We start from the raw sequence: 19,278 nt of genomic DNA, 5'->3' as shown, positions 1-19,278 counted from the left end.
GGATTGTGCGTCCTGTGTTTGCATCGGTCATGAGAATAGTTCAGCACTCTGAGGGCTCTGTGCTTCTCTCAAGGATGGATGGCAGACACCAAACAGTGTTGTGGGATTTTTTAAAAAAGGTGTCAAAATTATGGGATATGGATGGTGTGACGGGTTCCCCCTAGGGTGCCACCTGGAACTGGAGTACCACTGAGCCCTCTGACTCACCAGCCTGGGCTCCCGCTCACACTGTGCTGCTGTGACAAGTTTTAAAGACCTCTAAGTTTGCACTTTCACCGGCATTCACACAGGTAGGGACACATCCAGCTTCCCAGCCTCGGACCCCAGAGCAGGACCGTCCTACCATGGTCAAATGTGGTCAGTATGTGGGTTCAACACCCAGTCCACATCTCCCTTATGCACACTTGTGGTAACCAAGCTGAGATTTTCCCCAGACACCTTAGTCAAAGAAAAGCCTATCCACGGGTTTGGATTAAATCATAAAATACATTTATTAACTACAAAAGGATAGATTTTAAGTGATTGTAAGTAATAGCAAACACATCTGAGCAGATTACCTAGTAAATAAACAAAACCACAAATTGATCTTAACACACTCAATAGGTAGGATATGAATTAACAAATTCTCACCCTAAGTGATACACAGGCTGGCAGATTCCTAAGGCACAAGCAGCCTTAGCTCTGCAGCTTGGGTTTTCGAGATTTTCATACATAGGCTAGAAATCCCTCTAGCATGGGACCATCACTTCCCTCCATTTCTTTATTCCTCAGGTGTTTCCAGGTGTGTTGTTGCAGGGAGAGGGAGGTCCCCCATTTATATCTTCTTCACACTTGCTGGAAAGCTCCTTTGCTCTGACCTGGGTCAAACAGTTCCATTGTCTAGTGCTATCTTGGAGAGGTTTCTATTGTACACAATTCCTGGGGCAATCCTTGTGCTTGTGTGCATTTCCTCAATAAGCCATTAACACTGTTTGGCCTTTTCACTGTTGAACCTGAAAGGCTGCTTGTGGGTGTTTTCAACCTCACATGTTTCAGTAACACATCCATAGCCAGACTTCATAACTTCACATATGACAATAGCACATACAATCCAACAAGATATTAATGTCCAGCAGATCAAGACTTTTAAAATGATACTTCACAAGGCATACTTTGTACGAAACATTTCCTAATTACATGACAGTGGTGAATATTGGGGTGCCAGAGTGTCACAGATGACATTATGGGATGGATAATGTTGCATGTTGGAAAATTGACCCCTAACTCCCAGAGATCTCTGGGACAGTCATTTCTGTCCCACAACACATTGCAAAATATTTCCAAAAGACATTGTGTGAGACAGCAGCACATCGCATTGCGATACCTACCTGTGGTGCAGCAGACTTTGCATCAACATAAGCTCTCCTGATGAGTACACAGAATGCCGATGCAAGCAGCCAAGTATGCATGCTCACGAGCTATAGGCAAACTTCAGCAGTGTAAGGTGATGTGATAAAGTGAGAATTTTCAGTGATATTTTTATGAATCCTATGTGTGCTTCAGTTTCCCCTATACACAGTAGGCTTACCCAGTGGGTGAAAAAGAACTCTTTGCTCACAGGGCAGGCTAAGAGACCTAGGTATGAATGTTACCCAGGTTTCTGAGCTGTGATGAGTCATTAAAAAAGACTGATTGAATGAGATGTACTACCCCAGGGTGCAACTTGGAACTGTCTACTGCTGAGTCCTCTATCTCACAAGCCTGAGTGCCCTCTCATATTGTGAGGCTGTGACAAGCTGCAGACTCCTCCAGGTCTTACACCCACACAGCCATACACACGCAGGGACACACCCAGCTGCAGTTACAAGAATGCTTTTCCTAGTCACTCATGAAATGACAATAGAGATGTTCCAGCCAACTTCCCCCAGCTCCCTAGCCTAGGACCCCAGAGTTGTACTGTCCTGCCTTGGTCAGAAGCCTGACTAGTGTAAGTTATTACCCAGTCCGCCCCTCCCTCAATGTGGAGAGGACAATGCACCAGCTGCTCCTGAACAGATTTCCCTTTGCACTTCAAATAACACACTATTTTACATAAAAAATATAAAACAGATTTATTAACTACAGAAAGATAGATTTTTAGTGATTATAAGTAATAGCGTACAGATCAAAGTTGGTTACCTAAGGAAGAAAACAAAATTACAATCTAAATTCTATACACTAAACAGGATTTGAATCAAGCAGTGTCTCACTGTGATGGTATAATCAGTCCACCGATCTTCCACACACAGGCTCGAAATCCCTTTAGCCTCCGACCACCTTCCCCAGTTAAGTCTTTGCTCCTAAGGTGTTTCCAGGTGTTGAATTGCAAGGGGAGTGAGGCCAAGTGATGAAGTTTCTTCCCTGTTTTATAGCTTCTTCCAGCTTGCTGGAAAGATTTTTTGCTATGACATGATTAAAACAGTGTCCACTGTGTATGTGTTATCTCTGAGAGGTTTCTATTGTACACAGTTCCTGGGGTAATTCTTTTTAGTGTGTGTCTTTCCCTCAATAGGCTATCAACACTGTTTGGCCTATTTTACTGTTGCATCTGAAAGGCTGGTTTTGGGTGCATTTAACCTCACAGCATATTTCAGTAACACATACATAGCAAAACATTATAACTCCAGATACAATGACAGCACATACAATCCAACAGGATATCAATACTCAACAGATCAAGACTTTTTAAATGATACCTCACAAGGCTGACTTTGTGCAAAACATATCATTATTATATCACCATGGTGAAAATGGGGGTGTCAAGGTGTTGCTTTGGGGTACAGAAAGTCACACTGAGGTCAACCCCATATCCATTGAGAATACATGAAGGAACAGCAAAGCCAATCTCCAGGACATTGACAAGAGCAACCAACGACCCAGAGGGAGATGGATTCATCCACCTCTCAGCAGGGAAGCTGAGAAACATTTCCCAACTTGAGAACAAAGGATGGGGAAGATGTGTGTATGTGAGGTGGGGGTGAGGGGGATAAGAGATGGTTGCTGGAAGAAGTCGTGCTGTCACCTGGGATCTGACCAAAGACATAGAGACAAAATTTGAATGATGGAGTTCACTACAGCTTGACTGGGCTCTGGCTAACCAGAATGGACTTGGACTATGCTTTAACCTCCATTTCTCTGCTAACCTAAGGACTTCCTATGCTGTGTTCCAGGAAACTTATGAACCCGACTGTTTTGACATCACTGTTTGAGTGTCACTGCAAATGCTTGCTGAGATGCACTAATCCTGGAGGAATGGACAGGTCTCCACCAGGAGTTTGTCCCAGTTGGACTCACCAAGCGGAATTCACGGGATGAGGCAGGAGGGTTGGAGCCCCAGAGGTTGTCTCAGGAGGCAGTGATGCTGAGTGGCCCAACCTGAAGGAAGAGGGAGACCCCTTGGGGGTCTGGCATATGGAAGGGGTTCCTCCAGGGACTGTCCCAAAGCTGGGAGTCTAGCACTGATCATATGGATCAGTGACACTTGCATCAGTTTGTAGTGTAGACATGACCTAAGTAAGCTGGGAAGGGCTTGGAACTCTCTCCCTCTGGGGCATGAGCCAACTTGTCACTACCAGGGGGCAGGAACTGGGAACTTTCCCTAGGGCAGGTTATCCCATGACTGCCATTGTGGGGCTCCTAGCACCTTCCTCTGAAGCAACTATGCTGGCAGTCTCAGAGCCGGGAGACTGGGCTAGATGGCCCCCGGTTTGAGCCCATCTGGCAGCTCCTATGAGCTGGGTCCTTCTGTGTGTCCTGCCCAGGTTACACAACGTGTTCTGGGACTGGAAACCATCAGGAGCAGTCGGGTATCTCCCAGAGACTCTGTGGTGACATAACTGAAGGCCCCAAAGGGCAGAAGGAACAGGGCAGGGAGCAGGAAACTGCAGAGACCGCTGTTGGGTAACTCTGGGAGCGCCCAGTGCCACCTCAAAGGGAGGGAATGGGGTGGGGCTTTCCTACAGAGGGTCTGGGAGACGGTGGGTAGGGGGGGTAAGCTATCGTGTAGGACGTGCCAGCAGCCAGGCAGCGGAGCAGGGTGAGGAGCTGGTAACTAGCCCAATGAGTCCGCATGTTTCCTTTTTACCCTCCTGGCCACTGTAGGAAGCAGCACACTGCAGCCCAGGTCTGGAGAGTCTGGCAGGATGACAGCCCAGCCCAGTGAGTGTCAGCAATACCCTCCCCAGTGAGAGGGCACTCAGAGATGTCTCACACATTAGTACTCAGATTATTAATTTCTACTACCAGAGCACCCAGAGTCCTGGGGCCACATGCATGTTGCAGCGGGCAGAGCACAGCTATAGACTCAGCCGGAATTTCCAGCCTTCCACCTGTCTTAAGCAAGAAAAATTTTTAAATAATGGAATTTTGGCAAGGTTGGTGTGCACGCCTCTGCATGCATCACTCAGCTGTCACCATATCCACCACACTCGCCTCCCACAAGGGAGCCAAGCAAACTTCCCCAGCGCCCTCTCCCCTGGCATTGCTGTGAGCCTCCCATAGATAGCAGGGACGGGCAGACGGGTGTTTGGGAATTCGGGAGTCTCCTTCTCACTGACATCTTGGAAGCTTCATCTGCTGCGTCTCTGGAACAATGAAGACCTGGATCCTTCTCATCACAGCAGGAATCGCCTGCAGCTTGGCCTCTGGCAGTAAGTAGAGATGCTTTGTTACACTATGACAGCCAGCAAATCTTCCCAACAGAGGCTTGACCATGGAAGGGTCTGAGGCCTCTTTCCACTGGGGTGCTTAGCATCTCTTGGGTGACCAGATAACAAGTGTGGAAAATCGGGACGGGGAGGGTAATAGGGTCCTGGGGGGGGGTGTAATAGGGTCCTATGGGGAGTAATAGGGCCTATATACAGGGCCAGTGCAACCCATTAGGTGACCTAGGTGGTCACCTAGGGCACTAGCATTTGGGGGGCGACATTTCGTGTCCTTCGGCTGTGACCACGGCGGCTGGATCTTTGGCTGCCCCGGTGGTCGTCAGCATTGAGGCAGAGGGACATGGGGCAGGGGGGTGCGGGGAGGGATGCCTGCAGCAAGTAAGGGGGGGTGCAGCATGCAGGGGAACCGTTCCCGGTCCCAGCTCACCTCTGCTCCGCCTCCTCCCCTGAGCACGCCGCCCTGCTCTGCTTCTCTCCCTCCCAGGCTTGCAGCGCCAAACAGCTGATTGGCGCTGCTGGGAGGAGGGAGAAGTGGAATGGCAACAGCGTGCTTGAGAAGGAGGCAGAGCAGAGGTGAGCTGGGGCAGGGAGCTGCCACATGGCTCCCCAGGCTGGGGGGAGCTGCAGTGGGGGAGGCGCCTCAGGGTGGTGGACAGCTGCCACAGGGCTTGGTGGGGGGCACGAGGTGGAAGTTTCATCTAGGGCACGAAACATCCTTGCACTCGCCCTGCCTATATAAAACAAAGCCCCTAATATCAGGACGTCTGGCCACTCTAGGTATTGCTCAGCTCCTTGTCAAGTTCAGGTCCCTAGGACTTAGCAGGAAAGGGTTTGATAAGAAGGTAGAAACTGGAGGCTGTTTTAGTATTTGGAGGATTGTGATGACACAGCCAAAGGTGCTGGAGCTGGGGGTGCTCTCGCACCGCCTGGCTTGAAGTGGTTTCCATTAGACACAGGGTTTACAGTTTGGCTGAATGGCTCTCAGCACCCCCACTAATCAAATTGTTCCTGCGCCCCTGGGTACAGCTGCCGCTGGGGTTACACCCGCCTCAGAAATACTGCCTGGGCTCCTCCAGTTATTTATTGTTAATAATTTACACCCCATCCCTGCAAATGTCCCCTTTACTTTCTGTCCAAGCTCAGGGTGTGATTTGCTCTGATTTGTTTTTCATTCATGGATAGTTTGTGAGACACTTTCCATGGGCTCCTCCGCAGCCTGGAGTCACCTAGTGCTAGGTGGAGGCCATGACTATTTTTTCCTCAGATACCTTCTTTCACAAGTATCACCATTATTCACCAAGTGACACATTGCGTGAGCAGTTTGTGACTAGCTCTGGTGCTAATCAGGTGATAGTGGCTAATGCAAAGTTCGTGTGTGTCTCTTGCTATTTATGCAACGAAGACAACATGAAGAAATCACCAGGGCACAGTAAGGCCCCAGTGTTTACTAAACACACAGCATGCTCACCCTAGCTACAGGCAGGCTGCTGCTCTGGCTGCTTCTTGCAGCTATGGAAACGGAGAACATGGTGAGTACCACTAGAAGGCTCACACACTATTTAAAGGGATATTACCCTATTCTGATCCATTACATTTCTGAATAATGAATTCAACAGTTTATATATGCTGTGAGCATTAACTCTCCGTGACTGGGTGTTTGCTCTGTTTGAATGATTAGTCAAGTCACGTGATATTGTGTTAGTCAAGTCACTGTTTCCAGATTGAATGACATAACCTTTCTAAACAGGAAGATTCCTTTTTTATGTCCCGTTGAAATCAATCCCTTTGCAGAGGCCTAGCACCACCCCCATGCTCTACTGGCCTGGACTTCTGGCGGGGGGCTGAAGTGCAGGGGCTTTGTGCAAGCTCTTGAGGCCTGGGGCAAACTTCAGTCTCTGGGAATGACCGAGGAGCAGGTTTGACTCTTTAGTCAGCAAGGATGAACTTGTTGCTTTGCCAGGGAAACTGGATACTATCAAGGATGGTACAAAAACATTCCCCAGGGATAACAGGAACACAGTGACCCCTCCTAAAACATAAGGTCAGGATGACAGTAAGTAATAGAGATGTTTTGATCAAACCAATATGTACAAGGTGATGAATAATAACTAGCCACGTCAGGGGGCAGTAAGTCACTTGTTTGTATCGGGGTATAAAGATGCATCTCAGAGGGAGTGTCTTTGTCTAGCCTAGGGCGGAATGGAAAGTCCCGCCATTCACCGAACTGGTCCGTTGTTATGGGCATACACGTATTAGTGGTCCGGTAGAGTCTGCAGGATACTAGTACCGTGCTTCGTCAATAATAAACTTGCCCTGGTGCCTTCGTACCTTAACAGATCTTGTGGTCACTAGGTGGTTCGTTCGAGGTTTGCTGTGCCGGCTTTCAATGCAGCTAAACCGCAAGATAGCTTAAAATCCTGTTGAGCCACATGTTTAACCATTTGAATAACATTATTATCCAAGCCAGTAGTGTGACTACTTAATGATCCTAACAGAGTTTGCACTAGCATTGGCGTCTGTACAATGTTAATTCCCACTGCTTTTAGCAATTGTGTGCATTTGTGTAACTATGGCAAAAACTCATTAAAATTTTCAGAAGGCGGGGGAATCAACAGCTCCTACTAGGGCAGTTAATTCATTGATTTTTAAGACATTGAGCCAGGGCCACATGATTTGAAAACAGGGCAACAGGCTACACTGCTAATTAATATTCACCATAACAATCACTTGCCTGCCTCTAGCCCAGAAGTTAAGAATTTGTACAGAGGGGCTGTAATGGAGATGAAACATCAGAACTACTTGTGACCGTGCCAGCATATGAAGGTGGGTCAGGGCGAATCATGCTTCAGTCCAAAAGAACTTGCATAAAGTGTTGCATCAGTCCAAAAGAAGTTGCATAAAGGAACCCAATCTGTGAGGAATTTGCATACAGCTAAGATATTACACAGGGAAGCTGACTGGTCCAGGGCACAGGTGCAGCTCCTGGAGCTATACGTCACTGAAGCACTGATACTGTGAGGCATGGCCATGCTATGGGTTCACTAACAGACCCCACATGGGCAATGCCAGCAGGAGCCTGGCTCCTTCTATGGGGATTGCTGGATCCCAGGTGCAATATCATAGTATGACAGTGTGCAGAGGTTTCCCACAGTCCTGGCGTGGGGCAGGTGAGTACAGGATTGTGGGATCACTCCAGAGCAAATGCTAATTGCCTCCGCTTTCAAGTGAATCTGATAAACCCTGGCACAGCAGGCGAGTTTTTAGTTACAGCTGATTTATGGCAGGGAAACTAAAAGCTTCTCTGAGTCGCTATTGTTGGTGACGTTTCAAAGGTGCAGTCACCAGGTGCAGCTAAAAGACACTGACCTCAGCTGGGGTCCAGGAGCACTTGGTGCAGGCCAGTGAGGGAGGGGCCTGCCTGCTGGCATGGGCAAAGATGCCTTTAAGTCACTCTGCTATTCCTGATCCTGGGGCCATGCTGGAGTCTGGCTGGTTAGTTCAAAGTGTCGCTGGCCTGCGCTGCAACCGGGTCACTCCCCTCCCAGGAATCTCTCTACTGCTTCTCCATCACATTGATGCTTTTTTCCTGCACCTGGCAGGCCTGTCCTGGCTAGCGACACCAGTTGCCACTGGCTGGCTGTGTTGCCCACCTGCTCTTTCAAGCATTCGCCCAGCCTGCAGCCTCAGCTCCCTGTCACGTCAGACCCAGAGGAGAGGTGGCTGAGAATTTTACCTCAAAGCACTTTTCCGGCTCTTTCATTGGAATATTCCACAATGGCCACATCAGATGAAATTCTTTGAGTTTTCAGTGAAAAGCCAAAGGCCAAAACGTGGTTCAATTTTCAGGAATCAGAAAACAAAATTTTTTTGTTCTTTTTTCATTTTTTTGGTGACTGAAAAATATGAACTAGTTGAGTGGAAATTCTTGGTCTTACCAAAATATTTCACTCACCCAGATAAAATGTTTCAGTTTTCAGTTACAAAAAGAGGGAAGACATTCATTTCTAATGCTTTCTATTGGTCAGCAACCGCCTCCCGCCCCCTCCCAAATGTCAGACAATTGTTTTTGGCAAAAAAAAAACAAACCTGTTTCCTTTTTCACTGACACTTTTGGCAGGGAAGAAATGCCAGTTCCCAGGCAGCTCTGCAGCAAACCCAGTCCCACCACGATTCAAGATTCCTAGATTCCCAGGCCAGTAGGGACTGCTGGGATCCTCTAGTCTGACCTCCTGTGTAACACAGGCCACAAGACTTTCCCCAAAAGAATTCCTAGAGGACATATTTTAGAAAATCATCCAAACTTGACTTACACATTTTCAGTGATGGTAAATCCACCATGACCCTTATATTGTTCCAATGGTGAATTATTTTCATGGGTTGCTCATCGGGTGTTGCAGCCAGGAGTGGACCGTGTCCAAATATGACAGGGTAGCCCCACTCAGACCTCCCTGTCTCTCAGCCCCTCCACCGCCAGCTACAGACAGTCATGGCTTTTCCTTTCCGTTTATTGCAGCTGCTGAGGATAACGAGGAAACAGAGCCAGCACATGCCAGCTCTGCCGGTGAGTCTCCATCAATGCCTAGCGGCTGCAGTCTACAATTCACAATGCTGGGAATTAGCACAACTCTCTATTAACTCCCTTGCTGGCCCTTCCCAGGGTGAAATTAAACTCAGCACAGGCCTGCAGTCACCTCAGGGCTCTGCCACAAGCCAGCGGGCTGGGGCCAGGGGTTCTCAGGCCTGCATGGGGTTATGACTGGATGATCAGAAGGGTCCCTCCTGGCATTAGAATTGCAGAAGCTATGAAAACAGGGCTAAATGGGGCTTACGAGCTGCCTAGGCCTCATTCACAGAGTCATCAAATTCAAGGCGAGAAGGGACCATCATGACCATCCAGCTCAAGCTCCAGCACTGCCCAGGGCATGGAATCACCCAGCGACCCCTGGCTGAGCCAGTCCCACACTCAGTGAGCAGATTCCAGCTCATGGAGACTCCACTGTGTGCTCTGCGCAGGATGACTCGCAGCCTCTGCCACAAACAGAACCTACAGGTCTGATCCAAACACCCCTGAATGTTAGAGAACATCAGGCTGGAACCCAAACGTTGCGAGTTCAGACCATTGCTACTCACCTATGCCATATAGTGGACTTGGCCAGCAGCAAAATTCTGAGTGCGATCGATGCCCCTTCTGGGGCACCTGGCCCAGAACAGCCTCTCCCAGGGGATCGTACTGGAGAATCTGTGCACATGACCACATGGGTCCAGGTCGCTGGTCACTGAGAAGGAACTTCCATCCCCGCAGGTGATCCCCACTTACCCACGAGGGAGTGTTCTGCACCTTCCTCTGGAGTGGGTGGCATGGGCAGTTATCACAATGCGGAGTTAGCAGCGTGATTCCTTCATGACTAGTCCTAGGGACGGTGTTGCTGCCTTTTAAACTGAAAGCTTGTTTTTCCTTTCCCCTAGGCTTGTACACAGATCCCGACTCCTGCAGGGGGCGCTGCCATGAGCGGTACAACAAGCAGGATGAGTGTCACTGTAATACCAAGTGTGAAAAATATCGCAACTGCTGTGAAGATTACCATATGCACTGCAGCAAGGGTGAGTGGCCTCTGGGGGAACATGGGACTAGGCTGGGCTCTGGGTTGCTTCCAGGCACTGCTCTCGCTCTCCCATTCCATCGTCATTATCGGTTGTGATTATGCTTATTAGTCCAGTTCTCACACTTATTGGTCCCAAACAGAACATGGAGAATGACACAGCAGACCAATGCACTGGCTGTGTGCGCTTGTGTGTGTGTGTGTGCTTGGATGTGCCCTTGCGTGTGCAAACGTGTGGGTGGGTGCCCACGTGTGTGAGGTCCTGTAATGAGTAGAAAACAATGACAATCAGGCACCAGCTGCTACCCTCGGTTTCTCTAGATAACACATTCAGCGTAAGTCCCTGGGAAGTCCCCACAACCCAGGTGCCCGAGTCTGGGACTGTCTACTGAGTGATCGTTTGCTGTCTTTTTTCTGTTCACTTAATGTAGATGGGAGACAGAAGGACCCCATGGCTGAGCCTGCAGACTCCATGGGTGAGTAGCTGCACTTGTCGCTAGCAAAGTGTGTGACCTGTGACCATTTTCCAGCCAGCCCCTGCCTGTTTCCCCAAACAAAAGGCTCTGCACATGTTATTGCTCTTCTGCACTTCCTATCAGTACAAAGGCCATGGGTTTCCAATGTTGCGAATCTCATGATTCAGCATTTTTCCTGTAGTTATGGCAATGAGGTGCAGTTAACAGCCTGTGGTAGAGAAGTTGTAGGGCTGTGTGCCACAGAAGTAAATCTAGGTGTAAATCTGGGGGGCATGATTTGTAATAAGCTGCAGATGAAAGGTGCTAAGAGGTGTCAGTGTCATAAGGCGTCTCAGTCCCCATATGCCTCTATAGCCTCAAAGAGTCATATACTTTAAGGCCATTGTGATCATCCAGTCGGAGCTCCTGGATAGTACAAGCCAGAGAATCCACCAGGGTCTTTGCATGGGCCCAGCAGTCAGTGATTGTAGTGATAGTCTGTGATTGGGCCAGAGCAGATCTTTTTGAAGGAGGCTTGATTGAAGGACTTGGTGAGCTGCTCCAATTGGAAATTCTCCCATTGCTACAAATTTGCATTTCATTTTCTGTTTCAATTTTTCCTGATTTTGAATCATTCCTGTGGCTTTTCTCGGAACCCCTTCCAATTGTTCAACCTTCTCTCTGAAGTGTGGGCACAATATCCAGTATCAGGCTCGCCGATGCTGTATCCAGGGTAATAGCACTTCCCTGCTCTGACCCGATAGTCCTGTTGATATGTCCAAGCACTGTGTTCACACTCCCAGACGCAGCCACACTGGGACCTGACGTTCGGTTGGTTTCCATCATCAACCCCAAGTTCCTTTCAGAGTCCTGCTCTCCAGCACACAGAGCCCATCCTGCCAGCATGTCAGGCATTCTTTGTTCCTATGCCAGAGAGGAGCTGATCTCTCCGGGATCACTCCCTAGTTATCTGAGTGAGAAGATCAGGCTCTCTCCCTGCCTGCTCAGATGTGGGGCATGACATTGACCTGTGGCATGTGTAGCATTGACCCCCTTCTGTGCACAGGGCAGGTAGATGGTGCTGTGTGGTGCTGGGGGAAGCATTTATATCTATATCTATACCCAGAAACAGAGAATGCAGGCATACTTACAGCATGGGCACTCTATCCTGGGAAGCAGTGATTCTGAGAAAAATTTGGGAGTCATGGTGAATAATCAGCTGAACATGAGCTCCCAGTGTGCTGCTGTGGCCAAAATGGCAAATGCAATCCTGGGATGCATAAACAGGGGAATCTCAAGTAGGAGTAGAGAGGTTGTTAGACCTCTCTGCTTGGCACTGGAGTGGCTGCTGCTGGAATAATGTGTCCAGTTCTGGTGCCCACAGTTCAACAGGGATATTGATAAATTGGAGAGGGTTCAGAGAAGAGCCACTAGAATGATTAAGGGATTGAAAAACATGCCTTATAGTGACAGACTCCAGGATCTCAATCTATTTAGCTTAAAAAAGAGAAGGTTAAGGGGTAACTTGGTTACAGTCTACAAGTACCTACATGGGAGCAAATATTTAATAATGGGCTCTTCAGTTTAAGGGACAAAGATCTAATATGACCCAATGGCTGGAAGTTGAAGCTAGCTAAATAAGGTGCAAATTTTAACAGTGAAGGTAATTAAACTTTATAATAATTTACCAAGTGTTGTGGTAGAGTCTCCATCATTGGCCATTTTAAAATCAAGACTGGATAGTTTCCTAACGCAGTGGTTTTCAATCCATGGTCCGTGGACCAATGGGGGTCTGCAGACTGTGTTTAAGATTTCCAAAGAGGTCCGCACCTCCATTCGAAATCTTTTAGGCTTCCACAAATGAAAAAAGGTTGAAAATCCCTGTGCTACAAGATCTGCTCTAGTTCAAAAAGGAATTGAATCAGGGAAGGTCTCTGGCCTGTGCTACACAGGTCATATTAGATGATCACAGAGGTCCCTTTTAGACTTAGAGGGTCTGTCTACAGTGCAGCCCAGTGGACAGACACATTAGCATTGCTTGAGCTAACGTTCTAAAAATAGCAGTATGGACGTTGCTGCATGGGTAGCAGCTTGGGCTGGCCACCTGAGCTCAGACCCAGGCAATCGGGCAGTCGGAGTGTAAACTGTCACTCCCCTATAATCACCTGACTCCAGGAGCCAGGGCTTGATGCAAAAAAAATAAATAGTGGGAGCCTCCTGGTGAAATCATTAGAGTGAGCAGCACTGCTCCTGCTGGTGCCAAGATGCAAGGGCGAGGGGCCTGTCTATCAGGAGAACTCCTGCCCTGGACAACCAGGGCCCTTCCCTGCAGACTCACTAGTTCTAAGGGTTGAGAAGCCTTGTCTGCTGGCCTCCTTTGGGAATGCTCAGCCCCAGTAGCTCCTGAATTTCCCCTGCCCTTGTGACCTCCTCCCACTGCCTCCCAGAGCTTCAGTATCATCTTGTGTGCAAGGCGCATTGCAGGTGATGCCCGTGCCCCAATGCACTTGCAGTCTGCGGATAATCCAGTGCAGGGCTGAGACCACCACGAAGCCTGGGCACCCTGTGGGCTGAAGAGGGACTGAAGTGGTGCCTCAGTCTTGTGCTCCGTATGCCCTGGGGTGACTTTTGCCTTAGCAGCTAGGTCGTACTGGGGTCTTGGAGCTCCCCTGCTTAGAAGCCTCAGTTCTCTCTCTTCCCAGCATTGCTGTGGCTTTCAATAGCCCTGCCCCACCCCCTGCAGCTCTGTGTTAGGGGGAAGACAAAATCAGGGCAAGCTCCCTGGCGTGGGGCAACTGAGTTGCTGAAATTACTGAAAGTGGGGTGCTAGGCCCTCCCCCGAGGCTAAGCTCCCAGGCCTGGCTCTGCACATCCACTCATCTGCTTGTGCAATGGTCCTGACCCCTGCAGAAGGATTCTCCAGCAGTCACGACTCCATCACCAACGAAGAGCTCCTGAGCATCTCCGAGCAGCTTTTCAAGGTGGACCACAACAAAGCCCAGAAGTCAGACATCACCATTAACCTGCAGCATCTCGCCTCCTCTGCCGAGATCAAAGACAAAGAGGATCATTCTCCTGAGCCGTGAGTGCTGTGTGCGCTCGCCATTGCCTTGGGCTGGGTGACCTGTTCCCAATCCCCCTACAGCTCCAGCATGAGGGTGGAATGTGGCCCGATGCCATGCAGGGCTCTGAGCAGGGAGCCTGCACGGGAGGAGATGGGCTGAAGGGCCGTGTTACAATGTTAGAGAATGTTAGTTCCTGGGGGGTGGGAGAAGGCAGGGAGAGCCCTTCTGATTGCTGAAGCCCCACCTGGGGGGAATCGGGGGAGTGGAGGGAGCAGGCAGGGCAAGCAGGGGACTGTTTCAAAGATCTGAGGCCTACACTTTCAAAAGTGCCCAGTGATTTTGGTCACTGGACCTGAGACAGTTTAAAGGGGCCTGATTCTCAGGGTGTGCCGAGCACACTGGCTCTGGCAGTCCAGGCCCTTTAAGGAACCTCAGGTTGGGCACCTGGAATCCCTGGCCACTGGCCCTCGTTCCAGAAAGCTGCTGTATTGGCTGTTCCTGCCCCCCAGCTCCAACGATCTCTCCATTTCAGACTCTACACGTATGTCAATGAGAAGCTCTTCTCCAAACCGACCTATGCCAGCTTCATTAAGCTGCTGGATAATTACCAAAGGATGACGGGCAGAGGGGAAGCCTTCAGTGCCGAGCAGCTGAAGGAGCAGGAGAACTTCCTGCAGGAGGTCATGAAAACGGAGCTCATGATAAAGCTTTACAATTTCCTGCACAAGAAAAGTAAGTGGATCCTGTGCTGTGCCTGGAGTAGCACTGGGCAGCCAGGGCCTGTGGGGGTAGCACTGGGCAGGGCCTCCTGGGGTAGCACTGGGCAGCCAGGGCCTGTGGGGGTAGCACTGGGCAGGGCCTGCTGGGGTAGCACTGGGCAGCAAGGGCCTGCAGGGATAGCAATAGGCAGGGCCTGCTGGGGTAGCACTGGTGGGGACTGCTGGGGTAGCACTGGGCAGCAAGGGCCTGTGGGGGTAGCACTGGGCAGGGCCTGCTGGGGTTGTACTGGGAAGGGTCTGCGGGGGTAGCACTGGGCAGCCAGGGCCTGTGGGGGTAGCACTGGGCAGGGCCTGCTGGGGTAGCACTGGGCAGTCAGGGCCTGCTGGGGTTGTACTGGGAAGGATCTGCAGGGATAGCACTGGGCAGCCAGGGCCTGCTGGGATGTACTGGGAAGCGACCTGCACAGGGGTAGCACCTGGGTTGCATTCTGCTGAGCAAGCGGATAGGCCTGTTCACCGAACCTTCCTGCCAAGTGTATTGCATCGACTGTCTGAGCAGTCGAGATTACCCTGAGAACAGGTGTTTGCTGCATCCAAGTTTCTCCAGTGGCTGAACAGCAAGCAGGAATCAGCCTGTATCTGCAAAACTCAGGGTGTGTGCAAGGGCGTGGCAAGCAGAAAGCATGGGACCCAATAATCATATGTGGGCACAGAACTTCTCCCGGTCCCAGGGCCATGGGAGGTGAGGAGATGATGGCTCCTGCCAGGCTGGGAACGGAAAGTGGGGAGTAGCAAGCTTCGTGTCTCCCAAAAGGGGTCAAATTTACATTCTTGTGTCACATCCCCTGCTCAAAGTTTCAGGACAATTATAGGACACTCCTCTAATCACAAACAGCTCCTGTGCGCTGCTCTCAGCAGAGAAGCCAGGGTCTGAATGACCACAGAACCTGAGCACCCCCTCACCTTCCCTGGAGGGGTGAGTCCCTGGTGGCACTGGGGTGTCCATTCTCTGCTTCCTGCTATGCTGGCGGGTCAACACTGCTCCCAGGGGCTGTCAGTCGCAGCATCTCTCTCCTAGCACTGAGAATGTGACAAAAGACATGGAGCTACGTATGCATACGAGGATGGGCAGGGCCGGACGGCTACCAATTATGGCGCTAGGCATTGCCTAGGCCACTCAGTTATTGATGGGGGCGGCAATTTTGCGCGGGGGGGAGTGGCAAGGACGGCCTCGTTGAACCCTGCCGCAGAGCATGCCATGCAGAGGGTCCGTTGGTCCGCGGCTACACGGTGGAGGCGCCAAGTCATGCCTGCGGATGGTCGGCTGCTCCCGCGGCTCCGGTGGACCTTCCGCAGGCATGCCTGCGGCAGCTCCACCACAGCCACGGACCAACAGACTCTCCGCAGGAATGCCTGCGGCAGCTCCACTGGACCCGCGGGATCAGCGCGGGGGGGTGGCAAAATGGCCGTGCGCCTAGGGCGCGAGAAACAATGGTGCCGGTCCTGGGGATGGATCCCTGCAGGTGGGAAGATTAACACATATAAAGAGGGGCACGGTGCATGGGCAGCTGCCCAGCACTGCCTAAGCACTGGCTAAGCACCCAAAGTCCTGCCTGGCAGGCCCAGAGCTCACCGTTAACACCTGGGATGCCCGCTCTGGAGCAGAGGAACCCTCATGTCTGGTTCTTCCAAAGCCCTGGTCAGGAGTCTGGAGGGGATCTGCCCAGAGCATGTGTAACCCAGCCCTGCTTGATGTGGCTGTCTGTCCCCCTTTAGTGGTACCAAGCCCAGCTAGAGATTGATATGTCTGCTTCAGCCTTGGCTAAGAGCCGTGTGGCTTTTAGTTCATCAGTAGAGGCTCATGCATTTAGCTCCAGAGCCACCAACACAACCGGATCTATCAGTGTTACACATGGCCCAGAACTTGCCTCTCTCTGAAATTTGGTTCCCCTCCTCTCACTTGCTCGGGGCCCTGTCCGTGTTGCTTTCTCTCCAGAGCGCTACAGCACCCAGGAGGAGTTTGTCAGTGACCTGAAGGAAATGTGGTTTGGCCTTTATTCCAGAGGCAAGGAGGAGGGGGATTCCAGTGGCTTTGAGCACGTCTTTTCAGGTACAGTACGGTGCTGGGTACACACAGCCCGGGCAGAGGTTGGCTGCAGAGATGTACTGAGCAGACTTGCTCCCAGACAAAGGCAGAGGAAACCCTCTTCCCCCTAGGGTTCAATGTGTGTGCCCAGCCACGTTGTGCTGGCCCAATGTCAGCAGGGCTGAGGGGTCACTAGGCCTCCTCCTCAGGGTGCAGCTAACCAGTGACTGTCTCCCTTGCTATTTAGGGGAAGTCAAAAAAGGAAAAGTGTCCGGATTCCACAATTGGATTCGTTTCTACCTTCTGGAGAAGAAGGGGCTGGTTGACTACCACAGCCACAACTACGACGGGCCGGTAAGTACTGCTGATGGGCAAGTGAAACCCAGCACAGCCTCACTGGGGTCGATGGGCCAGCTCCCTAACTGGTGTAAATCGACATCACTCCTCTGGAGTCAATGACATTTTGCCAATTCGCGCTAGCTGGGGCTTTGGCCCCATATGTACGACGCGGAGGGTTCTCAGAGCAGTCTCAGGGACCCCGCCGGTGCAATCCCATTGGAATCCAAAGGCAGTTGAGTGCTTGCGCTCTTCAGTTCCACTGAGGATCCCAGCCAGTATCAGCAATGGCCCATTTGACCCCAGGCTGAGTGTCACATCGGGGACACTTCCTTCCATGTGTTTTTCCTGCCAGGACCCCGGAGGGCAAGATGGGAAGGGCTGGACATGGGATAGACGAGCTCCAGCATGGAAGGACAGCCAAGGGGAAGCATTAATTTCCTTGTGTTAATGTCCTCTTGCTCTGATATTTCTGCAAATGAAAGTGTCCCTTGATCTCTGGATGGGTCACAGTTCTGACTCGTCGCTCTGAGAGTGACCCTGGATCTCTGGGTGGGTCACAGCTCTCACCCTTCATTCTCTCTCTCTTTAGTGGGCCTCATACCCTGACGTGCTGGGGATGCAGTTCAGCTGGGATGGCTATTTCAAGGAGGTGGGCTCTGCCTTCATTGGCTGCAGCCCTGAGTTTGAATTTGGTCTCTACACTTTGTGCTTCATTGCTCGGCCAGGGAAGATGTAAGTACTGTGCCTGTCCCTCGCATCTGTCCCTTCCAAGTCAGAGAGACATGGTGAGTGAAATCATGTCTTGTGTTGACCAACTTGGCTACAACAGTACTGCATACCTTGCGTGTCACTCAGCCTGCCCCACCGAGGGGAAGGTGATGGAGCCAGAAGCACCCATTCCCACTACCCTGTGGTGGAAGGATATTCACCCAAGCTCTGCTCACCCCTGGAATTCCAGGGCCAAGGTGGGCACATCATGCCTGTTCCAGGTGACCTCTCGGTCTGACCTACTGCTGGGCTCCTAGTCAGAGCCTGGTTCTGGACAGAGTATGGGGTGAGGGGAATTAAGAGGAGGTTTGCCTTGGCCTAGGTGATGTGGGGGAGACACGAATCCAATTGCATTCTGGACTGAACTCTGGGGTCAGCATGGCTACCCTCAGCACTGCCTGCATGGACTCAGTCCCTGAGCACTGAGCTGCTCATCTGTGAGGGGGGTGGAGTCAGGAGCAAGGCAGTGCTGAAGTGTGGGCTTTCCTCCTTCAGGTGCCGGCTGAGCTTGGGAGGCCATCAGCTGGGCATTCAGACCTACACCTGGACCAAATCAACCTATGGCAACAACAGGAAGTATATAGCGACTGCCTACGTGACATCATCCTGATGCTGCCAGCAATCCCAGCTGCAGGGAGGCACAGGGAGGGGAAAGGGTGGTGGTGACATCCTGGGAGCGTGCAGCTGCACCAGGAAACTTGGGCTCATAGAGGACGCACAGGCTGCAATGTGCTGATCACTCTCTTCTGCACCTGCCAGGCCTGGGACTGCCTTGGTGGGGTTAAATGATCTTGCTGCATATGCATTATGTTTGCATGGTGCTGAAGGAAGCTGGGGCCCCCTGAGACACCTGCACAATGAAGGAAGGAAGGAAGGAAATGTGAACTGTCTGTAGCCCTGAAGAAGCTCCCGGTTCCCTTCCCAAGCATGTGTCCCTCATCCAGCAGAAGAGTGATAAGAAGTGTTGAGTGTTTAATGTGACAGATGGGAATTAATGCAGACAAGTTAAATAAAAAATGCTTTGAAGGAGTTGGCCTTGCTTCCTTTGTGACATGGTGACTGTCTGACTGTGCAGACTCCTCTTCCTGCCCCTGGGATGTGGGGGTGCTAATTTCTTCAGTTAATTTCCATTGGCTACACAAGCTGAGGGTTGCTTTGGGATGGAAAAAGCTTCTCCTTCTCCACTGGCATCGCGGGCTGGATTTGGCCCACGGAGATTGCCAGAAGAATTCAGTATATGGCCTGTGGAGTTCTACAAAAATCTGGCCCATGGCCACAGCTCATCGATGGTGCTTGGCGTTGACCTAACTGCTCTCATTGAAGTCACTGGTAGAACTCCCCTTAACTGCAGTGGCCTAGCTAGGGCAAGGCTGGTTGCCTTTGGACCCTGCCCCACCAAGTTCCTCTGTGATGCTGGAAGCTCTCCAGAGACCCTGGATTTACACTGGTGTACATGGGAGCAGAATCCTTCCATGGTCTGTATGGCCACTGGACTCCCTGACAAGATCTAAGGACTAAACAGTGGCCTTTAGCCCTTGATCTGGACAGAGGGTGATATGGATCC

General features: G+C 50.9%; 1 protein-coding gene across 2 annotated transcripts; it reads left to right on the top strand.

Annotated features, from left to right (window-relative positions):
* Positions 1-4,444: 4,444 nt before the first annotated feature.
* ENDOU (endonuclease, poly(U) specific) lies at positions 4,445-18,723 on the top strand. Of its 2 annotated transcripts, XM_032770652.2 has the most exons (10): positions 4,445-4,667; positions 9,196-9,243; positions 10,149-10,283; positions 10,714-10,758; positions 13,648-13,819; positions 14,335-14,534; positions 16,518-16,631; positions 16,855-16,961; positions 17,536-17,678; positions 18,210-18,723. In XM_032770652.2, exons 1-10 carry the CDS (start codon positions 4,610-4,612, stop codon positions 18,322-18,324), a joined length of 1,137 nt encoding a protein of 378 aa, XP_032626543.1. In that variant the 5' UTR covers positions 4,445-4,609; the 3' UTR covers positions 18,325-18,723. The 2 variants fall into 2 exon arrangements, with proteins under 2 accessions (XP_032626543.1, XP_032626545.1); XM_032770654.2 differs by lacking the exon at positions 9,196-9,243.
* Positions 18,724-19,278: the final 555 nt, after the last annotated feature.

Source organism: Chelonoidis abingdonii, chromosome 26 (genome assembly GCF_003597395.2).
Source record: "Chelonoidis abingdonii isolate Lonesome George chromosome 26, CheloAbing_2.0, whole genome shotgun sequence".
Taxonomy (NCBI): Eukaryota; Metazoa; Chordata; order Testudines; family Testudinidae; genus Chelonoidis; species Chelonoidis abingdonii.
This window is presented reverse-complemented; position numbering and strand designations above follow the sequence as displayed.

Coding starts and splice junctions, on each gene's coding strand:
- ENDOU (XM_032770652.2), top strand. CDS start 4,610: ATGAAGACCTGGATCCTTCTCATCACAGCAGGAATCGCCTGCAGCTTG. Junction 16,632..16,854: donor CTTTGAGCACGTCTTTTCAG/GTACAGTACGGT, acceptor CTTGCTATTTAG/GGGAAGTCAAAAAAGGAAAA. Junction 17,679..18,209: donor ATTGCTCGGCCAGGGAAGAT/GTAAGTACTGTG, acceptor TTCCTCCTTCAG/GTGCCGGCTGAGCTTGGGAG.